Raw genomic sequence first — 23,929 nt, 5'->3', positions numbered from 1 at the left:
TGGTTCCTTCTGACCTTAAAGTCTATGACTCTACTTTGAATGGTACATGGCACTAGCTCAGGGGTGGGCAAACTACGGCCTGCGGGCCAGATACGGCCCCTCGGGGCTTTGGATCCAGCCTGCAGGATTGCCCCCCGTGGTGCCGTGGGTCCCGCACTGCTCTCAGAAGCGGCCAGCACCACGTCCCTGCAGGCCCCGGGCGGGGGGGCAGAGGGCTCCGTGCATTGCCCTGGCTTCCAGGCACCATCCCCGTGGCCAATGGGAGCTTCAGAGGAGGTACCTGGAGGCACAGCGAGGGCAGAGCATGTGGAGACCTCTGCCCTCCCTCCCCCAGGGGCCGCAGTGCTTCCTGGAGGGGTGAGGGGCTGGAGACAGGGCAGGTGTGCAGGGAGCCTGCACTGGTCCTGGTGTGCGCCGCTGCCACCCTGGAGCCATTTTAGGTAAGCAGCGCTGGGCCAGAGCCCAAACCCCTCCTGCACTCTGCCCCCCCAAAACCTGCCCTAAGCCCCCTGCCTGCACCTTGCACCCCAACCCCCTTCCCTGAGCTCCCTGCTGCACCCTGCACACCCCAACTCCCTGCCCTATTCCCTCTGCTGCACCATGCACTCCTCCTGTACCCCATCCCCCTTCCCTGAGCCTCCTCATACACCCTGCACCCCTCCTCTGCCCCAATCCCTTGTCCTGAGTCCCCTCCTGCACTCAGCACCCACACCCCAACCCCGTGCCCCAGCCCTGCATACAATTTCCCCACCGAGATGTGGCCCTCCGCCCACAAAGTTTGCCCACCCCTGCACTAACTGCTAATGTTCCTACTCTTCCCAGATCATTCTGAAATATTCTGCCACTTCTGTTTGTATTGAGCCTGCCCTTCCAATTTTGTTTTATCATTAAATTACTGTAAGTGTGGGATTTTCAAAAACACCTATGCATCTTTCATGGGGCTTGTGCTCCTAAGTCACTGAGGTGCTTTTGAAAATTCCAATTAACGCTTCTTCCATTTGTTTTGCCTTTCCAAACTTTGCTGTGTTAAAATTCAACATCGTTGTCATCTCATTTTTGGTGTCACATTGTACCAATAAACAGAGACAGATTAAAGTCACTCTGGCTAGGATGCAGCCAAAAATCCACATATTCAGTCCTTCCCATGGACATAAAATAATAGGCCAAATTCTCACTGCAACAAAGCTCTGCTCGGAATAGCCAAAGGGAGAAGGGAGCAGAGTGTATTCTGACAAATATGTTTGTAAGCCCCTCTGCATTCAGGGACACTGGGGCTGATTTGTTCACAAGTGTAACTTAGAGCAGTCCAATTATGGTTTCCCGGGATAGATAGAGCACAGCAATATTCTGGCCCTACTTGTGATATACTTCTTACACCAAGAGGGTCCCCAAGTAGTCGGATCTGCTAGATTTCTATCTGGTTTGCATTACTGAAGTGGTACAAAGCAGACAAGGAGCTATGGGGCTGCTGGAGGATCAGACTCTGGGAGCTGGCCACTTTCACAATGTACAAGAAGAAATTGCAGTATGAATGGGGAAGTGGTTGTGTTCCATTCTCATAAAGTACTGTCTCCAGTGGTAAGTCTGCTCTTTCTGCAAACCTCTTTGATTTTTCTATTACATAGCTACCCTGGTACCACACATTTAGGTATTACTACAGTTTTATGCTGTCATGACTCCACTGATCTCAGTGGAGACACAACAGCATAAAACTGGTGTAGGGCAATGGAGGATCATAGGTCCTGAACTTGCAATACTTACAGAGACAAAACTCCTTTTGGGTGTGTAAGAATTAGACTCCAAGACTTCCCATTAAGATAAAGAAAAGCTTGTAACTTTCACAAAAAGACACAATAGCAGAGGTAAATATGTAACAAAAACTCCACATGCCTACACCTATCCAGCACTAGCTCATGGTTCAAACACAACCACAGCTTTGGCCATTACTAGTCTCACTTTTACAACTGGAATCTTACTGACCACATTGTGTAAAAAAGAGACTTTTTTAGTGTAACTGTCCTTGCAAAACAATGCTTTGGGAATTGTAACTTTCAAAAAACATAACTATGAAACCCTGCCTCTGTTGACCTGTGCATGAGAGACGTCATTAAGGCTTTTCTGACTGCAGGCAGCTCAGGATGTTATCACCTTACCTGGATTAGTGTATAGTTGACTTTCCACTGTTTTACCAATGCACTGCAGTTTAACAGCTTGAAGGGATTCATCCACATGCATGATGGTTGGCAAGCTGCCTAGAGTATCATGCACCAAGTTTGCCACCTCTCGCACATCAAAGAGCTTCAGCAGCTCAGAGTATACAGCTGGGAAGGAGCAGAGAAACACAGCCTAAAGAAGGTTAAAAAATAACAATGAAATACAGTGAAACACTTGAAATTTTCAGCATTTACAGAGTGACCAGTGACAAGAGCATCACACACTCTTAGCAGTCATGGGAACCTATTTTCACATTTCAATTTCAAGTTATAAAATGTGATTCTGATTTGAAACATTCAAATAAATTAGTTAGAATTTAAGAAGAAATATCCTCCTTACTCAGATTTAACGCTGTATATCTATTTTCTTTTAAAACATGATTCAGCCTATTACTTATTGTTCTTTGTTTTTCTCTCTCATGAACATCCCAACTTTTATCAAATAAAAAAACTGGACTTTGACTACAGATACTTTACCACTTACAGGCTTCACAAGAGCCACAAGTAAGAGGAGATTATTCACTCACAAGGACAACAAACTGGCAGACACCACGAACAGGTGACATTGAGGTTCCCCAAGTAAGGAATATAAGAGTCTCTCTCATTTTTTCTGGTATTTAAAGAGGTTATTTTGGATGGAAATGGCACTGGAATTATCAGTTAACTTTAGAAACCTAAAAATAGAGCTAGTAGTTCATTGGAGAAAGGAAATGGATTTGGAAGATAAACAAGAAATACTGAAGAAAAAGAAAGTTACGTTACGTAAAGATAGTTAGAACCTGGAATGTCTTTCCTTCTACCTTTCTGACTCTAGTTCCAGGGCTGCCCAGAGGATTTGGGGGCCTGGGGTCTTCGGCAGCAGGGGACCCCACTGCTGAAGACCCGGCACTTCTTCAGATAAAGGGTTATGGATACCACTTGGAATGTGGGAAAACCCCAGAGTTGCTCATTTATATGATTCTGCCAAAATACTTCAGTTAAGCTGCTCATATGAGATCTGATGGAAGAATTTGGCCTAATCATCTCTCTGCTCTTTTGCTACTAACTTTGTCTTTCCCTGAAACAGTTTTCTGTGCAGCTCAAAGGGATGAACTATCATGGAAAAGCAGATCTTTGGTCAGGAGAATCTAACATGGAGAGGGCTGGGGATGCACTCAAACATTTTCTGAAGACACCTAGAGTCCAATGTTTTTCCCAAAGTGAGAGCTCTGTTCATTGTATAAAATTTTGGATTTTTAGACTTGTTCTCAATGTGTTTTGAACACTGCCTTTTGCACTGGTCAATTTTAATAGGCCCAGTGTAACTTAAGAATATGATTACAGCAGAATGTGCTCATTAGCAAGATTATTATAATAAACCTTTAAAAGTGAGAAATCTTTTTGAGGGTTCAAGAGATCAGGTTTCAAGGTGCTTAAACAAGCTGGGCAATGATGCAACACTGAATACCCAAAATCATGTGGAGACATCATTTGATTTCTGTTTTGCAGTTATGATTTCTTCTAACCACTGGAGCAGGTATTAACAGAATACAATCCCTTTCCAATTCAAAACAAATAGTCTGGCTAAGGTAACCCTAGTTCTGCTATTCATAAGTTAGAGATATGGAAAATTTCCACTATAAGCCACAACCGGTGCAAGCATTAACTGGAACCATCAATTTACTACAGACAACATGAATTTGATGTTCCATGTAACAAACACACGTGAGCACACATTTTCCCATTGAATACTGGTAATGATGATAATCAAACCGAGCAAACTCATGATACTTACTTGTGATTGAGATAAAGCGCTAGCTCCTTTACTCTCTTGGGAAAGGAAAAATCGTATTGACATAAGCAGCTCTTGAATACAGCAGCGGAATTCCTCCTCATTTTGTCCACCAGTGGCAAGCGAGAAGAGCCTCCGAGACTGAACTATATATTTAAAGATATATTCTTGTGCCTACAAATGTCAAAACACAAAGATCCTGAATCATATTGAACTCATTCTTCTTTAAAATTAGTAAACATAAAACATAGAAAAATTATATAACTCAAACATATTTAGAGCATTTGTCAGTATGGAGAACATGCCATTTAATTCTGGAAAGTTTTTAATCTTCTTATTAGCAGTGATCTACTGCCAATCTTTTAATAAGGCCTCTCAACATTTTTTACTCTTTTTCTTTTAATAAAATCAATACACCAGGGAGTACCTGCTCATCAAGAGGTAGCACTGAGGACTAGGAAATCTAGTTATTTGTTTTCCCATTTAAACAAAAATGCTTTCCCCTTAACGGTAACCAGAGAATGAGGCATCATCAGTGACAAAACAAGCTGACCTGAAGCTGCAAATTGCTCGAGTATATACTAAGTAGATTGATAATATAACACAATGTTCAACTTCAAGTAAGAGGTGAGACGAGACCTTATGCCAACAGCTGCAAGTGAGGAGGGAAATGGATGACAGAGAGGCAGAGAAAGAGGAACAGAGAGGGTGACTGATGGTAGCTTGGTTTGGCTGAAACCAAACCAAAACTCCATTTTTAATAGAACTGTCTGGGACACAAGGACTGTCACATTAAATTGCTTTATCTGGTCATTGTAGTCTTCTATTTTATCGCAGACATAATTACCACGTGTGTAATCTAATAAGGTTTCTTGAAAGCAACCACTATCCGTATTGCAATCAACAAATGAGTCCTCAGTTCTTGAGTTCTACTGGAGTGAACACCATGAATCAACTCTTTTTCACAATTAAGAGTTTCCAGAAGGGTGAATAAACTGACTGACTGTACCCAACTGGTGTGTGAGTGAACTGAATAGGTTTTGAAATTCTACTGCTCATTCCTACTATGCATGTGAAATCTATTGATTTAAATTAGTACTGCTATACAAATGCACTGGTCAGGTATATTACTGTCTCTGATGATTTCTAGTACCTTTAACACTTCATGGATATGCTCTTGTATCTCCATGTCTGTTACTCGATCAACATGCCACTTAAGTACTTTTATGAGATCTCTAGAAAATAAAAAGGAAAATGATTACAGTGCAGAAGCGTGGAAAGCGTGCATACCACTTAACAAATTTCCTAATATGGACTATCATAATTTAGGATTTAAAATGTGAACAAATAGCTTTCATACAACACAAAAAAAAAGTTTCAATAACACAAGGTGTCTTCTTCCAGCCATTACCATTTTGCTCAACTTATAAAGGCAGTGTCTTGTGCATAATAACAGAGCCAAACTTTCACTCAATTGTAGATATGCTACAAAGTCATCTGATAGTTAATGAAAAATTTGAAAGTGGTATTAAGTATAAAAACTTAAACACCTTTTGATAAAGATGCAAAAACTCATTTAATGCATAAGAACAAATCAATTTGCATTTAAAATAGTCTCTGCGTCTCCCTGAAGTCATGTGATTTTGAATTGTGATCTCATTAGATCACTAAAACTAAGCAACATTGGACCTGAACAGTACTTAGGCCCTGTCTCCACTACGGGTGGAGAGCGATCTAAGTTACGCAACTTCAGCTACGTGAATAACATAGCTGAAGTCGACATACTTAGATCTACTTACCGCAGGGTCCATACTACGCTATGTCGATGGGAGACACTCTCCCGTCAACTCCCCTTGCGCTTCTCGTTCAGGTGGAGTACAGGAGTCGACGGGAGAGTGTTCTGCGCTCAATTTAGTGGGTCCTCACTAGACCCGCTAAATCGACCTCCGATGCATCGATCGCAGCATGTTGATCCCCCAGTAAGTGTAGATAAGCCCTTAGATCGTAAATCAACAATGACCAAGCAGAGTATGGAAATAAGGGATGTTCATGATTCAGTATTCAGTACTGTATACTCTGAGGCAGTAAAACACCATGATGGTAGGGGTACTGCATTGCTGGAAGCAGTCTCTCTTGATTTAGATGTATAAGAAATGTCCTCCTAACCATTTACAGTCATTAAAGATCCCATGGTATTTTTCACAATAGTGGGGCTATGAGCCATAACCTGGCCAAATTCCAGTGTGGATACTTGCATTCTGAATACCTAAGAATCTTCAGTTGGATATAGTACAAAGTCCTGATCATGCAAAGACTTACGCATGTATTTAAATTTTAAAGTACTGTGGGAAGTTCCATTGAAGTCAGTAGGACTTTTTAGGGCATAAACTTAAACATGTGTGTAAGTCTTTCAGGATCACCACCATGATCTTCACTTCCTGCCCTAAACAGTTATGTAGCCATATAATATCCTCCAGGTGGCTGCGGTTCATAATGAGATGAATAATAGGAATATTAGAATTTACAGTCCAAAAAACCCAGACATCAATTGCTACATTTCAGGTGGGCCTGAATAAAAGGACACCACTGGTGAGATCAGCATTTGAAAAGTTTGGGGAAGAAGTGGATTTTAAGTTGAGCAGGCTGACGGGAGCAGAAGGCTGGCAGATGGACAGAATATTTTGCAAAATTTTTCCCAAGATTTTTGAAATTTGGAATTTAAAATTTCAACTGGCTCTAGTTTTAAGATCTAGCTAGCTAAAACGTGGTGGTAAGTAACAAATGTTCAAATCCAAGATCAAAATCTGGTTTTCACCCATTATGCTCAAGCTAAGGATAGACTATTCTAAGTCTAGTTCTTAATCCAATATTAGAACTGAAGGGAGTCGTTTCTCTGATCATTTAAAATTATTTCAGCAATTATTGGACTTCATTTTGGGGATAAAAATATAGGATCAGAAGAAATTAAGTTCAATACATGTATTAATTGAAGTTTATGGCTGGCTCTGCTTAGTACCTATAATTGTCAAAATTCCAAACAGTTACAAAAAGTTAGGACCTTACCTGTATGCAAGTGCACCTGCAAAATGACTTTCAATGTAAGTGTCCATTACTGGCTTAAAATGATGAAACTTGCTGTCCTGCAGCAAATTTATTATGTGAACCTAAAGAAAAAAGGAAAAAGAAAAATGATAATGCCCTTTCTCATTTCTTAAAGTGTTAAAATCTTATTCAAAAATTATCAAGTATCTTTACTGTAAGCATGGTTATGCAGAACCATGAAAAATACAACTTACCAAAGAATCAAATACTTTTGACCCATATTTTTGGGAATTTTCATCTAAAATGCCAAATAAAGTATCCAGTGTGTCTTGAAGAAACTATAAGTGGAGGAAGAACAACAATAATTAATTATCAAAGGTACTTCTTTGTAAGATGTAAAGAAATTATTTTCTTTACATTAGTTAATTCCAAAGCAAACAAGAACAATATATACCTTTACTATTTCTGAACCATCGATTTCTTTTAGTTTTGTGAGGCAGCCTGCAATTTTGTCTGGGTGGGCTCTCCACTTAAGAAGGTCAAGCATATCCCCTGCAAAAAACACACTGAAAATTACAGCTGAAAGAATGCCAGCACTTCAGGTTTTAAAATTCTTCAATTGCAACCCATATACAAAAGATGAGCTTACATTATCTCATAAGGAAACTGCCTATGGTCTGCAGTAACATGGTCTGGCCAGCTTGTTCACTCACAACTTGCAATTGCTCCATTAATAATTTTGAACACTTGTCAAAGAGATCATGCTTGATTAAGGCCAGACTCAGTACCCCATTCCAGGAAAGGGACAGGAGTGTTGGAACAATTTGTATAGGGGAGGTGCTGAGAGCCACTGAACCAAACTGTAAACCCTGTGTATGATGGAAACCACTTTAAGTCAGAGCGTGCGGCAGGGATTCATGCAGTGGACCCTTAAGTCCCCATGTAGAATTCAATGGAATTCTGCATGGGTATAAGGACCAATGCTAGATTGCAGCTCTCCTTACTTCTTCAAGCATATGCGCACCATATCTTTGATGAAATGCAACTTTTGGATGGTGCAACTAGCAATGTAACTTGATTCTTGGATCATCTCTGACTCATCAAGTAGTGAGACTGGCTAAAGACATAGCAGGAAAAATGTTTACGTTCACTTTTTTCTGAAGGAACTAGACGGGTGGAGGGTTGATTCTCATTACGAAGGATTTGTTGGGGATAAAAAAAATGCAACTCTCAGACGTTCACTTCAAATAAATCATTTAAGGGGAAAAATACAACTAGGGAATAGTTAAGTATAAATGAAAAACTGAATACGAGAACAATATGAGGTCTGAGAATCCCAGGTGACAGGGAAAAGAAACCATCACTTTCACATGTCAAGAGAAACCAGAAAATGAAACAGTTCTCAGAGATATGAGAATATAACATACCCTTCAGGAAAATAGAGGTTTGAATGGAGAAAAAGTCAGTTTGAATAGGGAAAAAGTCAATGGTGGTGAAAAAAATTGCACTCAAGAAGAGCGAAAAACTCACATTTCACAAGCCTACTCTTTCAACGTGAGCTGATTTTGTTTGGCACTATGGCAATGGCTTTGATCTAACTTCTTGAGTTAAAAAAAAAAGGGTTACAATCATCTTTATAAGGAAAACATTCGGGATTAAGTTTCCATCCTTCTCTCATAAATCCTAAAGTTTTCTTGTGAGGGAAGGTCATGTGGCCTACTATTCTCCAAAATGGAATACGAAATTCCCATATATAGTATGTATAATATTCTGAAAAGTTCAGTTCTGCGAACTCCAGAATCCCCCAAGTGCAGTCACTCCCGTTTTCTTATTAATTATCATCAGATATTGAATGGTGTTTGTTGGAAAGTGAATAGATTAATTTTAAGTACAGTTCCATCACTTGAAATACACACACTAATATAGCATGTCTTTCACTGTGGAACAGCTGCTTCTTTGCGCTCATTTCAACTGGTAGTGAGCATCAGTACTGAATGCACGCCAACTGTCTAAAATGTCCTCACCTCCTATTTACAGACAGGGTAGATACTCTTTGTGTCTAGGCACATCAGGATCTCTCATAACTTTGAAAAATGAACAAACAGACCTTAGTAAAATTTGTACTAGTTAATTTGATACAGTTGTTTGCTGGATAAAAGTAAATCTATGTATAATCTAAATTTTGTTGACTATTTTTAATAAACATGCAGAATCCCAACAGAGTTAATGCTCACATGACCAAATATCCATGTCCTTTGCATTAATTTCCTAAGCATGCAATGTTCTGGCATTTTTTTGTTTATTCAGAATGAGAGGCTGGAAACTCACCAACACAAACCTTCCCAAAGAAGATACTTGGGAGGGAGAAGCTTTACAACAACACCCTCCACAAAGCATAGAGGAAGGTCCTGTAAAGGAACTCAAGTGAAACCACATAAGTTCCTGGAAACTGTAGATTTGCAGATCAATCTAAAAAACTATGACCCACAGAAGGATAAGTGCTTCTCTGGCAAAGTCAGGCCTAAGTCCACCCCATGTCCTAAATTCTCAGTCTGCATGCTGGGAGACCAGCAACACTGTGATGAGGCCAAAGCAGTCAACAATCCTCACACAAACACAGAGGGTCTCCAGAAACTCAACAAGAAAAAGAAGCTAGTGGTGAAGTTGCCTAAAAAAGTACGATGCCTTCCTGGCTTCAGAGTCACTGATTTAACAGATTCTGTGTATCCTACGTCCAGATCTGAACAAAACTGGTAAGTTCTGCTCTCTCCTCATTCACATTGAGAACATGGTGGCCAAGGTCAATGAAGTTATGTCTACTATCAAATTTCAAATGAAAAAGGTCCTCTGTCTGGCTGTGGCTACTGGACATGTGAAAACGACTGAGAACTAGCTAGTCTACAACATTCAGCTGGTCATGGACTTCCTGGTGTTCCTACTGAACAACAACTGGCAGAACAGACCCCATGGGAAACCACAGCATCTCTACTAAACTGGCAGTAATAAATGGTATCAGAGCACTCAAAACAAAAAACTAACAACAATGAAACCAAAACACACACAAAAAAACAAAAACAAAAGAGGATATCAAAGAACTGTCCCAAGTGTATATAAAGAATATTTATGAGAAAAAAAGATCTAGTTGTTTGTGAGTAGTTTCTGTGACAAAGTCAGGCTGGATGGCTGCAAGCGGGTGCTAGAAGGCAGATACATTAGCCTCAGAATATTAAAGGTCCTCTTCCCTACTTGCTGAGGAGTTAGCTCAGGTCAATGAGGGACACCTGATTCCAAGTAAGGGCTGCCTGAGGCCTTTAAAAACCCCTCCTCTGGTGAGAGAAAGGAGGGAGAGAAGCTGCTGCCAGGCTAGTGGCAGTAGGGAAATAAGCATCTCCAGGGTGAGAGGTTGTGTTCCTTCCCACAGGGGAAAGGACCAAACCTGAGTGCCTGCCAGGGGAAGGACTGACATCCCAGAGCAACCAACAGGACGACACCCTGCACCAGTGAGAAGGCAGCGAAAGGTACCAATCCTGAGTTTTGTTTGTTTGTTTATGAGACTGTTTCCTTTTTGTTTGGTGGAGGATCACCCCTTAGGACAACCCTCAGGCCTACCCTGAAAATATGACCAAGGGAGCACCAAAGGGGGAAGGCAACCCCTGCCTGAATGGGGCTGATGACCCCAGACCCCCCATCGCCAGAGGGGGGAAGTGCTAAGTGTGGCGAGACGAAGGAGGTGCCCTGCCACACTTTCTTGCTGTAATGAATCCTACTATTAGGCATACGGGACCAAGCCAAGAATCTTATGTGGTATACTGGAAAAACTCATAACAGAAATCTGCCTGTATGCCTCATCACAGATTATATATTCACAACACTATCAGGAATATAAGGTTCTTTTCATTAATCTTGACTTGCTAAATGATCACTGACTTAAAAGGGAGGAAAGCAATGTTATATCAGAAAAGCAATAACCATCTAATTAAATGAAAACTGCTTTACCCTAAAGCCTAAAATAAACATTTTTTTAAAAACTATCAAACAAACAGATTAAGAGATTTTTTTTCAAAGCAGCTGGGTTTTGATGACTGAGTCTAAAAAACATATGTGATTCCAATATTATGTTAATTTAAAAGCATCCTTGAACTGCATAAATTCAGTGGTTCGCCATGTACCATTTGTTTCCATCTGGTCATCAAAATGAAGGAAAAATACTGATTTTTAAAACCTCAAAACAGAGCATCAGCTATCTTTTATGTCACAACAGGAGTGCTTTAGTGCCCGTTTGGTGTTGAAAAGACCACTCATCAAATTCACTTGAGTTCATCACGTTTAAATAATCAACATATCATCCTACCATTTTGCGTGAGTTTAGTGGAGCAGAGAAAAGACGTAATCCAGAAAGACTCTTTAGTAGCTTTTATTGCTTGGTGGTTATTCCCTAGGAGAATTCCCTTTGAAAAGGGGAGTTTGAGGTAGCGACTAGAATCCTGAAGGTTTGTGTTTTCTTCACACTGTGAAAACAGCCAAGCGAAAATCATTGCAATTAATAAAAACAAAGGATTCATCTTGTGCAAACTGTGGTAACTCTGTTGAAGTCAATGGAGCTACGACAATTTTCGCCAGCAGAGGCACTCACCCAACTGCATTGCAACAAGCAAAATCTGTTAGAAACAGTATGTTTTTTATTTCAAAAACTTTACATATAAAACGTTGCATTGTCTTTGTTGCTGACTGCTTTATTTTACATAGATAGCCTACAATCTTTAATCAAGCACCTCTCAAAACACAAAACTTAAAATAATACACATACAAATCATTGAATAAATTATGAAGCAACCAGACATGTCTCTTAAAGATGTTTAAACATTTATAAGAACAGTACAAATGTCCAAAGATTAGATTTGCATTATAAATGCACAGAGAAACAGCAGAAAAACTGAGCACCCTGATGTTTTAAGCCACCTTATTTCAAAAATATACTTAAACATCTAGTACAGAGGTTGGCAACCTTTCAGAAGCGGTGTGCCGACTCGTCTTTTATTCACTCTAAATTAAGGATTACGCGTGCCAGTAATACATTTTAATGTTTTTAGAAGGCCTTTTTCTACAAGTTTATAATATATAACAAAACTATTGTTGTATATAAAGTAAATAAGGTTTTTAAAATATTTAAGAAGCTTCATTTAAAATTAAATTAAAATGGAGAGGTCCCCAGACCGGTGGCCAGGACCCAGGCAGTGTGAGTGCCACTGAAAATCAGCTCATGTGCCACCTTGGGCACCCGTGCCATAGGTTGCCTACCCCTGATCTAGTATGTTATCGGTACTAGAGTCTAACACAACAAAGTATCAGAGGGGTAGCCATGTTAGTCTGGATCTGTAAAAAGCAACAAAGAATCCTATGGTACCTTATAGACTAACAGACGTATGAGAGATTAAGCTTTCAGACGCATCAATGAAGTGGGTATTCACCCACGAAAGCTTATGCTCCAATACATCTGTTAGTCTATAAGGTGCCACAGGACTCTTTGTTGCTTAACACAACAAAAAGTTTTTATAAGTCTTATTAATTCTTTATGTCTTCTCTCCAGCAGAGTCTGTCTCTGGCCTTCTCAGCCACTGACTGGCTCCAGAGTAGCTTCAACTATTGACAAGATGAGTCTGCCTGTTGCATAATTAAAAAGGACTAGTGTTTTCAAATAGCAAAGTTAGAAATAATTTTAAGCTTGCTTCTCAGCATAACAAGAATGTTTGCCCATAAAAGAGCTTTCATGGGTGGCTCTTGTTATAGATAGAAAATCCTTATTCAATCTGTGGGTTTAGATAGTACCCAAACATCTGGTGTAAAAGACTAATCATTCTGCATAGTTTTTTGACTAGAGCAGCACCTACACATTGCAAGTTTTATTTATTAGGTGTATATCAAATTCCATCTCAACACAGATAAAGCTTCTTGAATGCACGTTTGAATTAAAAATTTTTTTAATGAGCCTCACATAGAGATCTGCTGCAGAATAGCTGGCCCTGGGAGGGGTCAACCTGGTCAAATATATTCCAAGAGTGACTATTTTTACATTGTGACAATTTTTAGCTTTATGGAATTATTTATGCAGCTGAGGTTTTATTTATATCTACATTCAGAGGTACTGTGACTTACAGTACGTGCTGCATTGAAATACATAACTAGGTTGAACTGCAATTATAAGCAGAGGACATAAGCTCAACAGAATGTTGAGAGGACATTTTAACAATAAGACTATCACTCATTTGCTAACAGTTCAGTCTTCCCTTGTTTAATGCCTCTGGGCATTTGGCACACTTTTCAGAGGAATCACCACAAAATGATTTCTGACTGAAATTACCTTGTGCACAATGAGTTCATGAGTGCCATCTGGCAATGTCCTCCCATTTTCCTGCATCAGGGGCACGAAAGAAAAGCCAAACAACTTCTTCTCACCCTTTTCTTTTGCTGAAAACAAATATAAATAAAAACATGCACATTCTGGACTTAGGTTTATACTGTATGTCGTAGCGTTTTTCTTTACTGCACTGTTAGCTTGAGGTATAACCTGAGTTTTGCCCCACCCCAACTCTGTCCACACACAAAAATCTCTAGCTTGAGTTAAAGTGGTTCTTTAAACTCCAGGTAGCTGGCCAGTCAGGAGTAAAGGGGTGGGTGTGTGGGTGTGTGTTGAGGACTGAGTGCTGCTGACACTCTGCTAATAGTGCAATAGGGATGCAGCAGCTCCAGTTACAACAAATCATCAACTGCTAATCCAATCACTCTGTGTAGCTGCTGTGTTGTTTCCCAGTATGGTTGTTCTCACTTGAGCTAGGCTAATACCAGTGGAGTAACTTGAGTGCATTTATGCTAAGCTTTGCAGTGAAGAAAGACCTTAGACAAAGCAACTGAAAATAATCCAACATGTGAATGTGTATATTTGGCATCCATTTGCATCTAGTTAGCACCAACACAGCTTATGTCTCTTTTCATGTTTGTTTATGAAGTGAATCCCCTTTCTAAAGTTATGAGTGTGTTGTTTTTCTGGGAATTGATGCCAAATTTCCAAAAATTACTAAGGGCTAATCTACACTGGCAACGCCCCTAAGTGAGAAAGTTGCAGTGCTGTAAATTGCCAGTGTAGACAAGCCTTTAGATAAGTCAAAGGGAATTTTCCTTGCTATATCCATTTGTCGTTTCCTTTGGTGTGATGAACTTGTAATTTCTTTATGCAATGTATTTACTGCAGGTGGGCCCAATTCAAAACCTAGGACCTAACATCCTAAAGTTCAAGGGAAGTTGAGATCCACACCTGAGCTTTGCAGCTCAAAGTATTTGCAACTGTGCATATGTCTTATGTTTTAGCCCTGCTGAGGTTTTTGTTTTTATTATTATTAATGTTACATAAAAACCAGAAAGTCAGAAAATGTCCACTTCCAATAACAACATTATCCTGGCTACACTACAGGTATATGTAATACTTTCTGTTACTGGGTTAGACTGCTACCTGTGTAAGTGAACAGATATCACTGTGCAATTAGTCAAGTTAATTCTGGGATTGGATTTTGCATTTCCTGAATTTGTGTTCAAATTTGCACCCTTCATGACCAATAAAATTAGGTCGGTTTCTCAAGGTATTACATTTTTTTCCTATTTCACCAAAGCAGACAGCAAAACCTGAAAAACTGTCATGAAACTTGATAGGTAAAGAATATTTGCCCCATGTCTCTGTGCTGTTTAGATGCTATGAAATTCAATACGTGTAATGCAACTGTAACACAAAGCACTGCAATAAATCATGAACGCTTACTAGAACAATGCCGAAATTCGAAGCGGATGTGTGCTCCCCTGAACTTATCCACAGGAATAGGAAGTTTCAGAAGCTCAGCCCATCTGGGACTGTTGTTGTGATAAAGCACAAAGGAATGGAACTTGCTAGCTGGCGGTTCTCCAGAGCCAAAGGAGATAAAATCCTAATGAAGAAAACAACTGGGTTAAAGGTTTAAAGATGGATTAACTATATAGTGTTGTGAGATCATCCCTGAAATTAGTGTTCTCCAGGCTCCAAGATCTTTGGGATAATCTAAAATAAACTTGTTTGTTCTCGTAATAGTGTGTACCTGCATGCATGGGGAATGCAACTGTGTATTCTCTGAAGGCGGTTAGCACACAGTTTAGAGTGCCTTGTGGTCTATGGATTCTTCTCTGCAGGGTAGCAGGTGGGCAGGCTGATTTGTATTGTTTCAGTCTCTGGGCTGTCTGCCCACTTCCTATAGGTAATATAAGCTGGAACACACTCTTCATCCTTTGCAGCCATGACCCTATAACTTTTTTATACGTAATACGGGCCATTTGTTTTGGAAGTTTCTTCACTTTGAAGTTTCAGGTTACCTATCATTACATATAGGAGATAAGTGGTGCTTGCTAACATGCTAAGGGCAAGAGCTGGCCACCAAATCTGGAGAAGGGAAGGAATATTTACCCCATTCTTGTGACAAGATCATGGTGATTTTGGATTTCCTCTAGAGCAGCTAGCAGGTACCATTGCTGTGGGCTCTGCAAATGTCCCAGCTTCACCTAGTGTTATTACATGAGGATGAGGTTTAGCCTTATTTGTTTTGTCCCAACTTTGCAACCGGCAAGAGTCCATTCTCATTTGGTACATTAGCAGGGTCACATCTCACAATAAACCTGACTATAGTTGGAAATGGGTGGGAGGATATGCACTGATGTGGTATGAGAATCTAAATGGGAGCCATATTTAATACTGTACAGAGATTTAGCACATTCCGTGTGTGACCTCCCATTCTCCTCTCAGGACCTTGGTCTGCTTGGTCAAACATTAAAGTGACTCAACACATGTAGAACTGACAGGCTATAATTTAAATGGAACAGGACAAAACAGGAGGGATAACGATTGAGAGTCTTGATTGATAATGGAAATGCTCAATAAAAGCTGCAGGCTAAGGCATTGCCATCTCTGCCTTGGGTCTTAATCCAAGTCCTACTGGGAGCAATAAAGACACCATCAGATTGCCTTTTGAATTCATCACAGAAAAAAAGGTAAATTTTCAAAGAAATGTACCTGGAATTGTAAGTGAAAATATTGGGAAGTCAAGGACACTTGTTTACATATGAATGTCTTAGACAGGTGGTACTTAAGGTTCCAATCAAGTAAAGAATTTAGGCAAATGTTCAACTCTAAGTATATAAGTATTTCCACTTAACTGAAATATTCATATGCTTAAAATATAAGGACATAGAGCTCTGCTGGATCTGTGCCTATGCTACAAATTCAGGAAAGTATTTAAGCACATGCTTCATTATAAACATGCGCAGAAGGCCTATTGACTGAAATGGGAATTAAACATGCACATTAAATACCCACTTAAATACTTTCCTGAAGAGGGATACTTTCCTATATTTGCACTTTAGAGTGTAAAATCAATTCTGTGCCTTAAAGGGAGTGTAGAAATAAGTGGGTGGGTCTGGGAATGGCTCATTTATTTAAATAGGCAAATCTACTTTCAATATAATTAAGTGAACTAATTATGCTCTTAAATTAATGGGTTAATTTCCACATTGTAACAATTATGAATTAATTAAAATAACTTCATTTGCTAATCTTTGTTGCCTTTTCTCTAAACATCAAATAACAGAGATATATTTGAATGTGAACATATTTATTAGAGGTTTTCATTTTTATTTTTAAAAACCTTCCTCAATATTCAAGTATTGCAACATTAAAAGTTAGCTGCCACAAAAATATCCAGAAAACCTATGACCAAACAACGAACAAAAATGGAAGACAGAGTAAGTGGTTTGTAAAAAACATATTAGTTATTACTGATTGACTAAACTACAGTAGTTGGGGTAGCAAGTAGCTTATTCTAAGGAGAGAGAATTCTGAATTTAATTTATATCTCACAGTACAAGTGAAAATATTTGCTCTAAGGCTAGTTGTCACGTATCTTTTGCTAAAAGACGGTTACTCACCTTTGTAACTGTTGTTCTTCGAGATGTGTTGCTCACATCCATTCCAGTTAGGTGTGCGCGCCGCGCGTGCACGTTCGTCGGAAACTTTTTACCCTAGCAACTCCAGTGGGCCGGCAGGTCGCCCCCTGGAGTGGCGCCGCCATGGCGCCCAATATATATCCCTGCCGGCCCACCCGCTCCTCAGTTCCTTCTTGCCGGCGACTCCGACAGTGGGGAAGGAGGGCGGGTGTGGAATGGATGTGAGCAACACATCTCGAAGAACAACAGTTACAAAGGTGAGTAACCGTCTTTTCTTCTTCGAGTGATTGCTCACATCCATTCCAGTTAGGTGAATCCCAAGCCATACCTAGGCGGTGGGGTCGGAGCGAGAAGTCGCGGCATGGAGCACTGCAGATCCGAAGGCCGCGTCCTCTCTAGACTGCTGGACCAGGGCGTAGTGGGAAGCAAAGGTGTGGACCGATGACCAGGTCGCTGCCCGACAGATTTCCTGGATGGGCACACGGGCAAGGAAAGCCAGCGACGACGCCTGCGCCCTGGTAGAATGCGCAGTCACACGGCCCGTAGGGACGTGGGCCAAGTCATAGCAGGTCCTGATACAGGACGTTACCCATGAGGATAACCTCTGGGAGGAGATAGGAAGCCCTTTCATGCGGTCCGCTACTGCCACGAAAAGCTGGGGGGATTTGCGGAAGGGCTTGGTCCTCTCCACGTAGAACGCGAGAGCCCTACGGACATCAAGCGAGTGGAGCTGCTGCTCCCTGCCTGAGGAGTGAGGTTTCGGGAAAAAAACCGGGAGGAATATCTCTTGGTTGACGTGGAAGGCTGAGACCACCTTGGGGAGAAAAGCAGGGTGTGGTCTCAGCTGCACCTTGTCCTTGTGGAAGACCGTGTATGGGGGGTCTACCACAAGAGCCCGGAGTTCCGACACCCGTCTAGCTGAGGTGATAGCTACTAGAAAGGCCGTCTTCCAAGAGAGGTAAAGCAGGGAGCAAGTAGCTAACGGCTCAAAGGGGGGCCCCATGAGTCGGGACAACACCAGGTTAAGATCCCAGGTTGGAGCAGGGGGACGGACGTTAGGGTATAAACGTTCCAGCCCCTTAAGGAATCTAGACACCGTCGGGTGGGAAAAAACAGAGTGACCATCCGCACCCGGGTGAAAGGTGGAGATAGCCGCTAGGTGGACTCGTAACGACGATATGGCCAGACCTTGCCCTTTGAGGGACCAAATGTAGTCTAAGATGTTGGCTACTGAAACTTCCATAGGGCGGAGATTTCTCTCCACGCACCAACAGGAGAAACGCTTCCATTTGGCCAAATACGTCGCCCTTGTGGACGGCTTTCTGCTGCCCAAGAGCACCTCCCTCACCGGCGTGGAACAGCGCAGCTCAGAGCCAGTCAGCCACGCAGGAGCCACGCCGCTAGGTGCAGCGACTGCAGGTCCGGGTGACAGAGGGTCCCGTGCTCCTGGGTAATCAGGTCCGGATGAAGGGGCAGGGGAACTGGGTCGGCTATGGCCAGGTCCAGCAGCATGGGGTACCAGTGCTGTCTGGGCCACGCCGGGGCTACCATGATCACATGAGCCCTGTCCCTGCGCACCTTCAGAAGGACCCTGTGGACCAACGGGAATGGGGGAAATGCATAGTACAGGTGGGTCGACCACTGGATGAGGAAGGCATCCGCTAACGACCCGGGTTCCCTGCCCTGAAAGGAGCAGAACGCTTGGCACTTCCTGTTCCCCTTGGCCGCGAAGAGGTCCACCCGGGGATAACCCCACCTCCGGAAGATGGAGAGGGCGACGTCCGGGCGAAGGGACCACTCGTGTGACAGGAAGGATCTGCTCAATCGATCCGCCAGCGTGTTCCGTACTCCGGGGAGGAAGGAAGCCATGAGGTGAATGGAGTGGGCTACACAAAAGTCCCAGAGTCGTATCGCCTCGTGGCACAGGGAGGAGGATCTGGTGCCGCCCTGCTTGTTGATATAATACATGGTCGTCGTGTTGTCGGTGAACACCGCAACACAACGACCCTGGAGCTGATGACAGAACGTTTGACAAGCAAGACGGACCGCTCTCAACTCCCGCATGTTGATGTGTAGCCCCACCTCCTCCTGGGACCACAGGCCCTGCGTCCTCAGGGTCCCTGCGTGGGCCCCCCAGCCGAGATCTGAGGCATCTGTTGTTAGGGACACCGAGGGCTGAGATGGGTGGAAGGGGAGACCCGCACACAACACTGACTGGTCCAGCCACCAGCCGAGAGAATCTAAGACCCTCTGGGGGATCGTGATTAACATATCTAGCGGCTGTCTTGTCGGCCTGTAATGACTGATGAGCCACAACTGGAGTGGCCTCATGCGGAGCCGAGCGTAATTGGTCACGAAAGTACAGGCCGCCATGTGGCCTAACAGGGTTAGACACGTCCTCACTGACGTCAGGGGGGCTGTCTGTAGTCGTTGCACGATTGCCGACAAGGCCTGGAACCGCTGCAATGGCAGCAAGGCCCTGCCCACAGTGGCGTCCAGGACGGCCCCGATGAATTCCACCCTTTGTGTGGGGGCCAGGGTGGACTTGTCTGTGTTCACCAAGAGGCCCAGAGTGGCGAACATGTCGGTGATCACACGGACATGGTTGCAGACTTGTTGTTCCGACGTGCCCCGAATCAACCAATCGTCTAGATACGGGAACACGTGGATACGACTGCGCCGAAGCTGCGCCACAACAACTGCCATGCATTTCGTAAACACTCTCGGGGCCGTGGACAAGCCAAATGGGAGGACTGCAAATTGGTAATGCAGAGACCCCACAAGGAAGCGAAGGAAACGTCTGTGGGGTGGCCAGATAGCAATGTGGAAATACGCGTCCTGCATGTCGAGGGCGGCGTACCAGTCTCCCGGATCCAGGGATGGGATAATGGTCCCCAAGGAAACCATGCGGAACTTCAACTTCACCAGGTACTTGTTGAGCTCTCGCAGGTCGAGGATGGGCCTGAGGCCTCCCTTGGCCTTGGGGATCAGAAAGTAGCGGGAATAAAACCCCTTGCCTTGCTCGTTCTCCGGCACCGCCTCTATAGCCCCTTTGCGGAGGAGCGTCTGCACCTCCTGCCGAAGGAATTGCTCGTGAGAGGGGTCCCTGAAGAGGGACGAGGAAGGGGGGCGGGGAGGAGGAAATGAAACAAACTGCAGGCGGTATCCCGACTGCACCGTGCGTAAAACCCAGCGGTCTGATGTTATTAGGGACCACGCCGGGAGGAAAAAAGAAAGGCGGTTGGAAAACGGGGGGACAGGATCCAATGGGGAAACTGTTACTGCGCCCTCGGGCGCACCTTCAAAATGAAGGCTTGGGACCAGGCGGGGGCTTAGAGGAGCCTTGGTTTTGGCCCCCTTGGTTCCCCGAATGCCTGCGCCTTCCGTTCCTGCCGCGGCGCCTGTTAAGGTCCTGCCGCTGGCGGAACTGGAGATACGGCCTGCGCTGTTGTTGCTGTTGCTGCGGCCGGAAGGGTCTGCGCTGCGTCACTGGAGTGTGCATCCCCAGTGACCTCATGATGACGCGGTTGTCTTTTAGATTCTTTAGTCTAGGGTCTGTCTTATCCGAAAACAGCCCTTGGCCTTCAAAAGGAAGGTCCTGTATTGTGTGCTGGAGCTCCGGCGGAAGGCCGGAAACCTGCAGCCAGGAGAGGAGACGCATTGTTACACCCGACGCGAGGGTACGGGCAGCCGAATCCGCAGCGTCCAGAGAGGCTTGCAAGGACGTGCGTGCGACCCTCTTGCCTTCCTCTAAGATGGCCGCAAACTCCTGACGAGCGTCTTGTGGCAACAGCTCCTTGAATTTGTCTGCTGCCACCCAGGAGTTAAAGGCGTATCTACTTAACAGGGCCTGTTGGTTGGAGACCCTGAGTTGCAGCGCCCCCGCCGAGTACACCTTACGGCCGAGGAGGTCCATCCGCCTAGCCTCCCTGGATTTGGGGGCTGGAGCCTCCTGGCCATGACGCTCCTTATCATTGACAGATTGGACCACCAGGGAACACGGAGTCGGGTGTACGTGGAGGTACTCGTAGCCCTTAGAAGGAGCCATGTACTTCCTCTCGACGCCCTTCGCAGTGGGAGGAATGGAGGCCGGGGACTGCCAGATGGTGGTGGCGTTGGCCTGGATGGTCCGTATGAACGGCAGGGCGACCCTGGTGGGAGCGTCTGCGGAGAGGATGGTGACAATAGGGTCCTCTACCTCCGAGACCTCCTCGGCTTGTAGACTCAGGTTTTGGGCTACTCGCCGGAGGAGGTCCTGGTGCGCCCTGAGGTCCAGCGGGGGGGGGCTGTTGGAGGAGGTCCCAGCCACCGCTTCATCAGGGGAAGAAGATGAGGAGACCCCCGGCAAGAGGGTGTCTGAAGGGGGGTCTCCCTCGGCCCTCGCCTCTGCCTCAGGAGCCAAAGTGGAGTCCTGTTGCTTGGATCCTTCCTCCCCATCCGGGGAGGGAGGGGGGCGAGACAACGAGGCCTCAGGTGCCCTGCGCTCTGCAGTCGGCGGCCTAGCAGGGAGCTGTTGGGGGCCCTGGGCCTGATGATACGCCCAGGGTGTCCAGAAACCTCATTGCTGTGGGGCTGCGTCCTGCTGTGGAGGCTCGCTGAACAGCGCCGCCTGCCGGTCGGTGCCCAGCGCGTACCCACTGTCCGCCAGTGAAGACACGGACGGCTGCCTCGAGGGCCATGGCGGAGCGGACCCTGGATGGTAATGGTCCGCGCGGGCCGGCACGGGCGATCGTCTCGGTGCCGGGGACCGGTGCCGGGAGTCGTAACGGTGCCGGGAGCGGGACCGAGTTCTGCCACGGTGCCGGGATCTGGATCGGTACCGGGCGCCGCTTCGGTGCCGGGATCGGGACCTGCCACCGGTTCGGTACCGGGAGGTCGACCGGGACCGGGACCTGCCACCAGCTCGGCGCCGGGAGGTCGACCGGTGCGGCGAACGTCTGGATCGGCTCCTGGACTCGCGGTGCCGGTAACGGCGGCTGGAGTCCGACCGCGATCGTCTCGGTGTCGACCGGCGCCGCGAGTGCGACCGGTACCGCTGAGGGGAGCGGTGCCGGGACTGCGAGCGGCGGCGGGATCTGGAGCGACCCTGACGTCGGGACCTGGAGCGAGAACGAGAGTCCCGGGACGGTGCCGACATCATAGGCTTGCCTCTGGACACAACCCGCACCGGAGGTACCGGGGGTGGTAGCTGCGTGGGCTCGGTCAGGGCTATGAGGTCCCGTGCCGAGGCGAAGGCCTCTGGTGTAGATGGCACCACTATCTCAACCCCAGATGTCATGGGGGAGCTTGGCGGCACCGGACTCGACGGACCCGCCGGGCCCGGAGTCGACGGTGCCGGCGGCGCCGCGGCCGATACTGAGGCCGGGCGCTCCACTCGGGTGTGCCTGGCCGGAGTAGTGGACTTCGACGGCCTAGGCTCTGTCCCCGGTGCCGGAGAAGGTCGGTGCCGGGGAGTCTTCTCGGTGCCGGTGCGATCCGGTGCCGGCGCCGACATCACGGCCTGCGAAGCCGCCGGGTCAAGTGCCGCTTCCAGGAGGAGAGTCCGGAGCCTTTGATCCCTCTCCTTCTTAGTCCTTGGCTTAAAAGCCTTGCAGATGCGGCACTTGTCGGATCTATGCGATTCCCCCAGGCACTTCAGGCACGCGTCGTGGGGGTCGCTCGTGGGCATAGGCTTCTTGCAGGCCGCACACTGCTTGAAGCCCGGCGAACCAGGCATGAGCCCGGTGCCGGGTGCCGCGAAGGGCTAAGCCCCCGGCGAAAAACTATTTACAACTACTTAACACTTAACTACTACTATCTAACTAACAGTCTAATTAACAACTACAATAGAGATAATGATAGAAAAACAAGGAGAGCTAGGGACGTGGAGGACAGCTATGCCGCGCTCCACAGTTCCAACGACCGACACGGCGGTAAGAAGGAACTGAGGAGCGGGTGGGCCGGCAGGGATATATATTGGGCGCCATGGCGGCGCCACTCCAGGGGGCGACCTGCCGGCCCACTGGAGTTGCTAGGGTAAAAAGTTTCCGACGAACGTGCACGCGCGGCGCGCACACCTAACTGGAATGGATGTGAGCAATCACTCGAAGAAGAATATGCAGTTTAGCAATATGGCCTGCTAATACGACATTCAGGTAAAGGTTAATATGACAAATCATAATATGTCAGGAAATAAAAAAAGGATTTTGAGAAAAAATATAGTTAGTTTAAATTTACAATAATTGCTCAGCATCAACACTACACACAAGCCTTCACTCTCGCTATTTTTGTTCTTCACAGTTAGTGTCAAAATAGTACCTTTAAAATTTGGCCACCACTGTCCACAATGTGCATCATCACTTCCACGTTTCTGGCCACACTTTTTCCTCCTTTTTCAAATTCTCCTCTTTCTATAGTGATGTATAAATCATTCCTCATTTCGCCTATAGAAAGGAAACAAAATCCAACAGTATAAGGGGCAATGCAAACCACATCAATACAGCCTGAATTTTGCAGGAAGGAAGTAGAAAGGCAAATTCCATATGAGAATGATAAATTCCTTTGACGTGTATGTTTCAAAGTAAAAGCCAGTCTGGCTTTAGCTCTCTCTAGGGATGAGATTAATTAGAGCTGTTTAGCAGCAAAAGGACAGAACTCCCAGTCAAACTGTGTCAACAATGATGGGCCACAACCGTGACTTTAGGAACTTCCTCTTCACAGCTCACCTCTAGGTTCAGTAGAAGTCAAATTGAGGCTACACTCCTATAGCAAGTGGAAGCCAAACTGTAGAATAAAGTTAAATATGTTCCATAATTTAAATATCTCCCCTTAAGTAGTACAATAAATTGTCTATTAGGGTTTAGTTAAATCAGGCATAATACTTTTGCGGGTCAGTTTATTTAAAGTTTACTCT

The 23,929-nt window shown here is 44.9% G+C and overlaps 1 protein-coding gene and 1 pseudogene across 6 annotated transcripts in view; one reads left to right on the top strand and one right to left on the bottom strand.

The window, feature by feature from the left end:
• The window catches only part of DOCK4 (dedicator of cytokinesis 4), a 423,715-nt gene that overhangs the window by 125,729 nt on the left and 274,057 nt on the right, over positions 1–23,929 (bottom strand). For all 6 annotated transcript variants that reach the window (XM_050935998.1, XM_050936000.1, XM_050935999.1 and 3 more), the window contains 10 exons: positions 23,335–23,459; positions 14,834–14,996; positions 13,385–13,491; positions 11,378–11,534; positions 7,481–7,578; positions 7,281–7,364; positions 7,048–7,148; positions 5,138–5,219; positions 3,988–4,158; positions 2,154–2,346 (listed from right to left, as the gene is read on the bottom strand). In XM_050935998.1, the coding sequence (XP_050791955.1) occupies positions 2,154–2,346; positions 3,988–4,158; positions 5,138–5,219; positions 7,048–7,148; positions 7,281–7,364; positions 7,481–7,578; positions 11,378–11,534; positions 13,385–13,491; positions 14,834–14,996; positions 23,335–23,459 (1,281 nt within the window). The remainder of the gene's footprint in view (positions 1–2,153; positions 2,347–3,987; positions 4,159–5,137; positions 5,220–7,047; positions 7,149–7,280; positions 7,365–7,480; positions 7,579–11,377; positions 11,535–13,384; positions 13,492–14,833; positions 14,997–23,334; positions 23,460–23,929) is intronic.
• Positions 7,991–10,018, top strand: LOC127038660 (60S ribosomal protein L10a-like; annotated as a pseudogene).

The sequence above is a fragment of the Gopherus flavomarginatus genome, chromosome 1, assembly GCF_025201925.1.
Source record: "Gopherus flavomarginatus isolate rGopFla2 chromosome 1, rGopFla2.mat.asm, whole genome shotgun sequence".
NCBI classification, from domain to species: Eukaryota; Metazoa; Chordata; order Testudines; family Testudinidae; genus Gopherus; species Gopherus flavomarginatus.
Note: the sequence above shows the minus strand (reverse complement) of the source record. Positions and strands in the feature narration are given on the sequence as shown.